This window comes from Erpetoichthys calabaricus, chromosome 7, assembly GCF_900747795.2.
Source record: "Erpetoichthys calabaricus chromosome 7, fErpCal1.3, whole genome shotgun sequence".
Classification (NCBI taxonomy): domain Eukaryota; kingdom Metazoa; phylum Chordata; class Cladistia; order Polypteriformes; family Polypteridae; genus Erpetoichthys; species Erpetoichthys calabaricus.
This window is the reverse complement of record NC_041400.2, coordinates 153356171-153367670: the sequence shown is the minus strand read 5'-3', so window position 1 is coordinate 153367670 and position 11500 is coordinate 153356171. Positions and strand designations below refer to the sequence as shown.

General features: G+C 36.3%; 1 protein-coding gene across 6 annotated transcripts in view; it reads left to right on the top strand.

The window, feature by feature from the left end:
* The first annotated feature begins 3489 nt into the window (after window positions 1-3489).
* Window positions 3490-11500, top strand: part of rufy3 (RUN and FYVE domain containing 3) — a 117346-nt gene continuing 109335 nt past the window's right edge. For 4 of the 6 annotated variants that reach the window (XM_028805573.2, XM_028805572.2, XM_028805571.2 and 1 more), the window contains exon 1: window positions 3491-3764. In XM_028805573.2, coding sequence (XP_028661406.1) covers window positions 3527-3764 — 238 coding nt within the window. In that variant the 5' untranslated portion in view covers window positions 3491-3526. Of the gene's footprint in view, window positions 3765-11500 lie in introns of all 6 variants that reach the window. The other 2 variants (XM_028805575.2, XM_028805581.2) reach the window with 2 other exon arrangements.

Below are 11500 nucleotides of genomic sequence, written 5' to 3'. Positions count from 1 at the left end.
GATTTGTGCCTCGAGACAATCCTGTCTCGGAGGTCTACAGACAATTCCTTTGACTTCATGCTTGGTTTGTGCTCTGACATGAACTGTCAACTGTGGGACCTTATATAGACAGGTGTGTGCCTTTCCAAATCATGTCCAACCATCTGAATTTACCACAGGTGGACTCCAATTAAGCTGCAGAAACATCTCAAGGATGATCAGGGGAAACAGGATGCACCTGAGCTCAATTTCAAGCTTCATGGCAAAGGCTGTGAATACTTATGGACATGTGCTTTCTCAATTTTTTTATTTTTAATAAATTTGCAAAAACCTCAAGTAAACTTTTTTCATGTTGTCATTATGGGGTGTTGTGTGTAGAATTCTGAGGAAAAAAATGAATTTAATCCATTTTGAAATAAGGCTGCAACTTAACAAAATGTGGAAAAAGTGATGCGCTGTGAATACTTTCCGGATGCATTGTATATTCATCCACTATTTTTTCAATAAACCATTTAATCTAAGAAGTAAACAAATAGTTACTATTTGCTTTAAATGATAAACACAGCTGAGAGACATCAGTATCCAATGGAACATCCGCATTTTGTATCTGAATTACATGTCCTAATGGCAACATATACAGAGAAAGGAGGCCTCCTTTCAACCCCAAGCCCTGAAGGACGCAATGTCTAGCTGTGAGCAGAAATAAAGAAGTAGAAATCTCAGACCTCTGCAATATTTAAATTTACTCAATAAATATGAAGTAAATAAAGTATTATTATTGTTAAGGTTGAGGCTGAGGTTGTTATTGTTGATAGTGGAGTGATGGCTTTATTGTTAAGGTTCTTTGATATGAATTTAGAGGAGAGGTTAGGGGTATGCACTGATACAGAATGTTGCTGCACCCATCACATGACGAACTACCTTGACGAAGGGTTATTTTTCATATTATTGAATGTTACAGTGTTACTGTAGTCTGATAAGAGCATGTGAGAATACAGTACACTAAAATTAACTCAACTGAATTTCATTCATTAATGTGTATAAAACAAAAGTGATTGAAAAAATACTCTTACCATACAATTTCCTAAGATCGCATAATTCTGATAGGGTCACAGGGGATTGAAGAAATGTTACATGAAAATTAGATTTCACTTTTTCACAGAAAGGACTGAAAGAAGCTACCAACTGATATAGTTAAAGTAGAGAATCTGGACCAACATTTCTAGGTGAAATATTGAGGAAGCTTAGCAAAAAATTGATAAAGCAAATAGTTTCTTCTTATTTTCACAAAATCTCAGGTTTTTAAATTATACATTTGAGTCATACAGTGGTGGAGAATATAATTATATAGTTTCCGCAGATTGTTGTGAGAAAGAATTGAGCCTGGCGATGACTTTCTGAAACAGAAAATGATGACAGAACTAGAATGAAAAGGACAAGACAAAAATCATGGTTCAGTCAAAAAAGAAGTTTGTAATAAAATTCAAAGAAGGTCCTCGTACTAGGCCTACTTGAAAAAAACAAAACTATCACTAAGACATTCAAAAAGACTGGGGTATCTACCAAGGGATACCAGCCTGTGCTTAGCCCTTCCTATTTATATATCATATCCTGTGCTGTCATTGCTGTGACATACATGGTCACATGACCAAATTCAAAATAGCATCACAGTAAAATGGAACACTTATCAAAACTCAGCTTTTTATTTTCAACATTAAATCTGAATATGACATCAAATTCTGAATCTACATCAGAGCCTGTGTTCTAAAAACATGCTATCTGTCAAGCAGTGCTGCATAGAATTACTGCGCATGCTCACAACGCAATTATGTCAGATTTTCTCGTTTGTTAACACATCCATAGAATTGCGCTGTTTGAGTTTATAGTGGGTTGTTCAACAATTTGTGTGAAATTTTTGATAGTTTTTCTAGAGTGTGTGAGTGTTTGAGAGTGTCTTTTAACAGTTTGCCTGGAGTTTGTGACCTGGCATCTTACTCTTCAGTAGAGGCGGGTCTTGTCTGCTGTGTTACTTGGTTTCACAATTGTATTTTTTTTCACATTTATAATTACTTTTTGTTATTCACATTACTTAATCCATCTTGTTGTTCAGTTTTTTTGCTTTGGTCTGTCATATCCAAATACTCAAAACATGATTATAAATGATTTGCTACATGCAGGCATATTTATACTTTCTAATGTATTGTAGCTACAATATGTTTGTCAAAGGTTTCCAAAATGGATATAAATACAACTTCTGGAATGGTTTGATTGAGCATTAAATATGAGGCGTATACAAAAAAAATCCATAATCCAAGTGTCTTTGTTTCAAATGAAGCAAACACTTTTGCGAATTTTGCCATTAATTTTATAAGATTGGCTCTTACAGACATTCTTAGTTAATATCATTCTTGTACACAATTTAGTTTCCTCTTTATTTTTTGGGGAATTTAATGAAGTGGCCACTGTGTGTATGTGTTCATTTATTGAGACTATTTCTAAAGTTACCAAGTAGCTAGCTTACATTGATGCTTGCTTACTTCTTAACAATGCATTTTAAACTATTGAGCTTTGCTACTCTGCAATCAATGTTTATGGATCACTCGTTAAAATGTCCATCCATCCATTTTGCAACCCGCTGAATCCGAACACCGTGTCACGGGGTTTCTGCTGGAGCCAATCCCAGCCAACACAGGGCACAAGGCAGGAACCAATTCTGGGCAGGGTGCCAACCCACCGCAGGACACACACAAACACACCAAGCGCACACTAGGGCCAATTTAGAATCGCCAATCCACCTAACCAGCATGTCTTTGGACTGTGGGAGGAAACTGGCGCGCCCAGAGGAAACCCATGCAGACACAGGGAGAAGACACAGGGAGAACATGCAAACTCCACGCAGGGAGTACCCGGGAAGCGATCGTTAAAATGTCTTTTATTAAACTTTACTTGATAGCATATCCTAATAAAGGCAATGATTCTGTCAATGTGTCCAAGTTGATAGTTTTCAGGTTTGTCAGACGAGTTAATAAAAAAATATTTAATTAGAAGCATTTTCCCGACAAACAATGGCAGTCGATTTCTATTAGCTGTTATATTTACCGAAACTGTTCCACAGATCGACAGGTAACTTATCGATGTGTTCGACAGTAGTATTCGACAAAGCAGGAAGAAATCCTAACTAAACTAGACAGCCCCCCACCCACCAACTCCCAAATGAGCAGCCTATCACGGAAAATATAAAAAATGGGGAAGGGATGTTGACAAATGACGACTAACCTCTGGAGTATTTTAATGTTCGTTATTTTAAGCGGATTCCTTTTGCTAAGAAATTAAAATGTACAAGAGATAACGATGTTGTGAGAAGAAAACGCTGAAAGCTAACATTTTGGGAGTCCGACTATGCTAAGCCCAAGGAAAAGTGCAAGTAGACCTTCTCGATTACAGAGTTTACCGATTACGTCACTTCCATGTACGAAAGCGTCATTAAACTGGGCCACCAGTAGTCGCCTGCAGTTAGAAGCGCATCACATGAGAGAGCATATTGAAGATGGCGGAGCTAAGGAGCAGAGTGTTACCAGGAAACGAGACGGATACGCAAGTTTCAGAAAGTGCAGACTTGGGTACTGATAAAAGAATTCCGGTGCAGAATGATATAAATGGACGTCTGAATTCACCCAGGGACGACTCTTTATCGCCAGTCTCAGTGATATATTTTAATAGGACGTCTTCGGAGGAAGTAACGCTGGAGTGTATAAATGAGCAAGTTAAAAAAGACCCACCGAAAAGTAAGGAGAAACTTAATAACACTCATCTTTGCCGATTGTGCACATTTGCGCTGTTCAACTTTGCGAAAGTACGTGTACAGAGGACTAGATTTACTGCTGTTAGTCAAGTTTCAAGATGTGCGTTGGTACTCTACGTTGTGCTGACATAGTTGGGATTTTAAGTGACAGCCAGTTGTTTGTACTTGAGAGACGCGCGCGTGTCCGTGGCGACGACTCTCTGTCCGCGCGCGCTTACATGGGTACCCAAGTTTGGGAGTTAATGCTGAAGTTATCAAATGGGAAAGCCCCCTAAGAAAAAGGGAAGTTATGCTCTTTTCGAAGTAGTAGTGATTTACTGTAGTGTATTCTTTTGGCACTGGCGATTTTAAGATTATTAGCGTTCAAGTGAGGGGGGTGGGTGTATTCAGTGCCACACTTGTATGAAGTACCTGTTGCAAGTTTACTGATGTGTAAGTTCCGTTTTCCCCTGACTCGAGTTATTTTAACGTCTACGGCACAGATCGCAGAGTATTTCATTATGTTACCTGCTGTTTATTTTTAGACAACATCAACAATATTTTAAATATTATTTTGATCAGAAGCCTATGTGTTTTCCGTTTGAGGCTAGCTGTGATGTGCTATCATCTATTTCTGCTGAATCGTTTTCACACGTTATTAGCATTTCGCTTTGCTTTGTATATTTGAACACCTTGAAAAAGTCTGAATTACCGTTAGCTGCCCTAATTCGGGTTATTCATAAGAAATCTAAAGATTTACTTCATGAGGTAAAAATACATAATAAACGAATAAATGCGTCACATGTTTTAAAATATGTGCGTCGATTAAAATGTTTAAAGTCTAAATATTCTCGTCTGTAATGGAATTTTTATTTTTTCTCCGTCACAATGGGTTCAATAGAGGGCTAGATTCCTGGTTAAGGATTAAAAATAACCCTTTTAATCAATAACCTTAACCTTTCTGGAGTAGCTCTTAGGGGACTAGATAGATCGATACTTTATTAATCCGAAGAGGAAATTCACATACTAGGACAAGAACCACCAATAAAGACTCAAGTATCAAATATATTGTATTTGTGATCAACAAACTCAAAACAGCATAAAATAATACTCCACATGCCTCTATTATCAGTCTCCTTTTTTTCCACATTTTCAGAAAAGGAGTAACCTTGACATCTCCATATGCCATTAGGGAGTGAACCCCCGGGGTCAGTTGATGTGGCACGCACATCTTCAAGTTTTTCTGATCATTTTTGCTGAAGGTGCCTATTGGTTTACTCTTTAGCATAAGGGTATAATATCTTGCAAAAAATATAGTTGAAAAATGGCCTAAAAAACGAGGGTTTTTTTGGGACTAGAGGGACAAAAACGAGGTTTGGGTGTTCCAACAAGCTTGAAGTCTTGCATACCTAGTCATCAAGATGATTCAAATGGTATGTCATATGTGGGGGGTTTCTTCTATCAGTGAGTTAGAAGGCAGGGGGACAAAAAAACTGAAGTGATATAAAAATTTTCGTAAGTAGTCTTTATGAAAATAATATGCCATATAATGCTGTACTGTATGAAAAGTACTGTATAAACAAGTATGAATTTACTGGACTGGCATTCTGTCCACTGTTTATTCCATCTTTGTGCCCAGTGCTACACGGATAAGCTGTGGTTCTCCCATTCCTCACCTGAATTATTGGGAATTCATAGCATTGGTTGAATATATAAAGTGTAATAACTATCCAGCCAGCATTTATGTTGGACTACAGAACACATACTGGTTTAAAAATATCTCCTGAGCTGTTCCTGAGCCGCTTCAAGGCTAAACCACCACTTCACTTTGTTAGCATTTTCAATAGAGTATAAACTTTCTGGAAAAGGCCTTGATATTGTAACAGTGAGTTATGTTAAAATGCACAAATAAAAATGCAGTTAATGTTTGTTATATAGCGCATTGTCTAGTGAGCGGAATCACAAAATATTTTAGTGTAGTTGATCATAGTATGTATTCCATCCTCTTCGAGAAGTCCTGTCCCGATCAGCTTTTAATTCCAAACTGACAGTTTATGTATAAAGAGAAAAAATCTAAACATTTCTGCACTTGCATGTCGCTGTGACTTTCACTAAGAGAAGCAGTTTCAGATGATGAGATGGCTTTTAATAATTAAAAGTTCTCTTATACTGTACAGTATTAAACTTTTAAAATACTAGGCATAAGTGGTCCATTCTTGTAAGTGAATTTATCAAAAATATCATTTCACACTATACAGTATGTCAAGGTGCATAGTATTTAGCACTAGTAGCTCATGGTCTTAGTTTTGAATTTTAGTGTGCCACTGTCTTATTGTGGTTTCAAATTTTCCCTGTGTCAGAGACAGAGATGTGTGTGTTGGGTTAATTGAAGATGTTAAATTGACCCCATATGAGAGAGTGGGCCTCACTGTAGACTGGCATTACTAGTCCTTGTCTTGATTTTACCTTGTGCGTAGTGCTGCAAGGAAAAAAAAAATGGATAAGTAAAATGTGTTTACAAGTAATTTGTTGGTTAATTAAAGGTCTTTTAAGGCAAATCCTTTACCAAACAGCCGATAAGTAAATAAATTTAAAAAAAAATGTTAAAATAACTTGTGTAGTAAAAATATGCTATTACAGAGTTGTTTTATTTCCATCATGAGCTCTTAAGAAAATTGCCTTGTACAATATACATGGAAATTATTCATTGTCCACATCTGTGGACATTATTATAATGTATTGTGTTGAAGTTTTAATGTGAACGTGTAGGGTATTTTTCCTGGAGATCAAAACATTAAAATTTGGCAAACTAGCAGTAGAATTCCTCAGATCTATCTTAATTATAAATAAAGTGGTAAATGCTTGTTTCGCTAATGCTTGCCTTTAAACCTAATGGTTTTAATTTCTAGATTTTCTGATGTTTTAAGTTTTTTATAATTGTGTCTTTTATTTAATTATTTATCTATTTATTTATTTATTGTTGTTCGGTGTCCTTGAGTTCCCTGAAAGGCGCCTTGTATAAATAAAATGTATTATTATTATTATTATTATAAAAAATTTATTATCCCACAAATTACATAAAGTGACATGTAGAACTATATCTGACAGAGAATGTTTCTGCAGGTATTGTCGCTGTATTTCTCCTACTTGATTGTTCATCAAAATTTTGAATTTTGAAAATGTCGAATAGAGTGGCACAATTTTTGCATTGATTAGGCTGCTACATTATATTTTGAACGAGGTGCATGAAAGAGAAGGTCTCTGTGAAGATTACATATTCTCCACAGCCTGCATGGAGTCTTTCTCCTAAATCACTAAAATGGGCATGGATGCATGAAGTAGAAGCATGTTAATTTGAATGAAATATATTATTGATTGGATCAAATTTTAAAATCCTTACATCATTTTTTTTAAATGTGTATATTAATTATGAAAAGAAAATTAACAATAAAGAATCAATAAACATATAGAATGTGTGGGTGGGTGTGTATTTTAGCTTCCAGGAATTGTGATATTCAGAGCTCAAGACATAATGTGTTCAAGAAATTAATTCTTAAACAATATGGTTAGTTAAAAATTTCAGGAATACTATGGGACCTATTGGAGTGCCTTCAGTTGATTGTATGAAGAACATTTAAAATAAAAAAAAAAAACAAAAAAAAAACAGATCCAACTCATGAGCCAGAGGGCAAGCTTAAATGTCTGCCAAGTTTAGCAAAATCCTTTGGTTTTGTAGTCTATAATTAAAACATCTTACATATGTGATTTTTTTTTTTTGTGTTGCTATCAATCAGCATGGCTGGAGTTGCAGCCCATATCCACCTACTCACAGGTGTTAATATGATGGCAGTTTCAGCTCTGTCTGAGCCTTTGTCGGCATGCTTTTTTTTTTGTTTTGGCAAATTGGGCAGCCGATATGGCATCAGGAAATACTTCAACTTTATGGGGGCAGAAAATTACAAGATGCGTGCAAGCCTGTATGCAAAATTTGCTACTAAACAATACCAACTGAAAGGGCTAACCAATTTAGTCAAACACTTGAAGGACCGAGACACAATAATTTCGAGCAGTATCTTATTTGTAATTGATGGAAATATTAATAAGTATAAACCTGTAAACTGTTGTGTTCAAACTGAGGATGTTCGTTTATTTTTTCAATGTAAAAGAATTGAATGCATACAAAATTGCAATTCATTTAAATAATTTTTTATTGAGAGACATGTTATACTGTACTGGGTATCGAAAATCATATCAAGTTTCAGTGCTTAGTATTATATCAGATTTTGGAATTTTAGTATCATTACAACCCTACAGTGATTGTATGCTTCCTTCAGACCACTTAAGAGGGACCACAGAACACAAAACTTAAAGGAACACTCCACCCAAAAATTATATTTTCATATGTTACTTACCCCATGTGTTTTGTAGTGATGACTGTGAAATTTTTAATCTCGGAGAGATAAACGTTTTTAATATAAAGCTAACTAGTCATGACCAATGCTTTATAAGTGCAAACAATGTGAAACCTGTCCAATCTCATGTTAATTGTGTCACGTGTCTGTTATCCAGTCATATGTTCAAAACATACTAAGCGCATACATATTTTGTTGAAATATTATTAAACACATACTCATGGAAAGTCAGTGAAGCTGGAAATACAGTTCACAGAGGTTTTGAATTGAAGGAAGAATACCTAACCAATAAATGGGGTGAAGAGGCAGATCACAAATTCAAAATCTTGCTGAAATTTTTGGAAGTTAGACATAGCTTTTGAACTCTGTGGCTGGTTCACATTCCAATTTTAGTATGTTCCTGAAATGCTGCTTTTGCATAGGCAGACATCCACCCATTTGAGCCAGGACTTTACTTTTGTGGGCATTAGAGTAAAGGTACATAAAACTTGCTTAGTACAGCAATGCCATGAATTTCAGTATTTCCAATTCACTAGTAATTAAACAACATTCGTCACTTGATTTTTATTAGTCATAATATTAATTAAACTGGCAGCCGGTCCAGAGATTGATCCTGCCTTGCACCCAGTGCTTGCTTAGATAAGCTCCAGCTGCCTGCAACACTGACGCGATAAGTGAGTTAGGAAATTGGATGTATATGTTACTCAAAAATAATATAATCTACCTGAATAAGAAGTCGTGCTCATACCAACATCATTCAGATGCACATTATTAATGTTACTCTCAAACTGCCATAGTGAATTTGCCATGGTACATCATTCTCCATGTTGAAAGTATATCTTGTGTTTTTTTTTTTTTTTTTTTTTTTTTTTTACTCCATTACATAGCCTTCTATTCTACTGCAGCTATATGATCTTTTGTGCAGCTTAATTTAGTTAAGATTGGCCCTCAAGAGATCTTGGCACCCTAACTGGAGCATATTATGTTTATATACCATTATACAATAATCAGCTTAATGGGGAATGGTTTGTTGCACAAGTTCCATCAGTCAGTAAATATTAGTAGCCCAATATGAACAAATTTTTGTTGTTTACTTTTATTATGTATTTACTGTGTATTTAAAGTATGTGAAATTGTGTTCTCTTATTCAGTTTATTTTTAAGAACACTTTGATTTAACAATTTGATATGCTAAAAAATATTTTGAAATACAGTGATCCCTCCTCGATTGTGGGGGTTGCATTCAAGAACGAAAGGTGAAAATCCGCGAAGTAAAAACCATATGTTTATATGGTTATTTTTATATATTTTAAGCCCTTATAAGAGTGTGGGAGAGTTTATAAGCATTTCCCGAACAGTTATACAGCATAAACTCTTTATATTCTCCTAGATACAGTGGAACCTCGGTTCACAAACATCTCGGTACACGTACAACTGGGTTTATGACCAAAAAGTTCGCCAAACTTTTGCCTCGGTTCACTACCACACACTCGGTATACGAACAACCCAGTTTCCCTTTCGGTTTGTGCGTTCCTATGATTTCCACACGTGTTGCATTGTTCTCGGTCAGACGTGCGTGCTTGCACGTGCGTGCATGTGTGCTTTTGCTGTGAACTCTTTGTGCTCTATTTCATTTCCCTTCCGGTTCGTACGCGCCGATTACTGTATTTAAGCACGTGTTCAGCCTCTCCCTGTTCATTGTTCTCAGTCAGACATGCGTGCTTTACCTATGAACTCTTTGTTCTCTACAGTATTTCGTGTGCTTTTGCAGTTAACCATGGCTTCTAAGCAAGTGAAGAGTAGTGAGAAGAAAGTGTTGCAATGTTACTTTTCTCTTTTTTCAAATGTTCATTTTCTTTTCCCTGTGCTTAAAACTCATTTAAAAAGAGTGTTTACAGCGATCGGGTTGTAATGCTATTAGCGTGAACTCCTGTAATGTTACTTTCTTGGTTGGCTTTTAAATAAAGTTCGGATTTGTTCAAATGTTCCTTTTTTCCCCCTGTGCTTAAAAGTGTTTATACAGTGATCGGATTGTAAGGCTATAGCGCGAACTGCTGCAATGTTACAAAAGGGGGGGGTAGGGGGGCCTCGCGTGCTGCTGAGAGAGAGGGCTCGCGTGCTGCTGAGAGAGAGAGAGAGGGCTCGCGTGCAGCTGAGCAGGGAGCCTGGTTGTTTGTGTCAGTGTTATTCAATGTTTTTACATTAGTTTACTATTACACTGTGCATTCTATGGTGTAATTAACTATATTTGTGATTAAAAATCTTTAAAAAAAATATTTACATACAGTTCGTACGGTCTGGAACGGATTAATTGTATTTACATACAATCCTATGGGGGAAATTGCTTTGGTTCACGAACCGAGGTTCCACTGTATTAGGTAAGATTCGTTGAAATTATGTATGTAAACACACTGTTTATATACTACTCACAAACATACGTATCGTATATCATTGAGGAGTTTTATTTAATACGTAAAACAGTTTTAAACACATTGTAATAATACATATTTTAACAAAAATAATTTTATATTTACTGTATATACAGTAATGCACTCGTTTTATTTACTTACCCAGTTATATTAGATATACAGTGGAACCTCAGGTCACGAACGTCTCGGACCATGTACAAATCGGGTTACAACCAAAAAGTTTGCCAAACTTTTGCATCTGTTCACGACCACACACTCGGGTGGTGAACAAGCCAGTTTCCCTTCCAGTTCGTACGCGCCGATGATTTCCACGTGTTCAGTCTCTCTCTCTCTCTCTCTCTCTCTCTCTGAGAGAGAGAGAGAGAGAGAGAGAGAGTGTGAGCAAGCGAGCGAGAACGTGATCGAGAGAGAGAGAGCACGTGAGCGAGAGAGAGTGAGAGAGCCCAAGCAGAAGTAAACATTACAGAAGAAGTAAGTAAACATTTAGTTTACTATTACACTGTGCATTCTATGGTATAATTAACTATTTTTGTGCTTAAAAGTCTTTAAAAAAAATATTTATCTACATACAGCTCGTACGGTCCAGAACGGATTAATTGTATTTACATACAATCCTATGGGGGAAATTCACTTCGGGTTACGAACAGAGTTTTGGAACGAATTATGGCCATGACCCGAGGTTCCACTGTATTATGATTATTCCTTTAGTATTAGTATCATATTTCTAAAATATGAACACTGCAGTCATGCGCCATTTGCATTCTGGTAATGTTTACATTCTCAGCTGATTTTGGCGTCGGAAGCAGTAGCAGGAGCAGATCGTTTTGGAGACATAACGAAGGGCTTGACACGCACAAAGATAAACACAAAAGAGCACAAAAGTTAACTCTTTACACATCG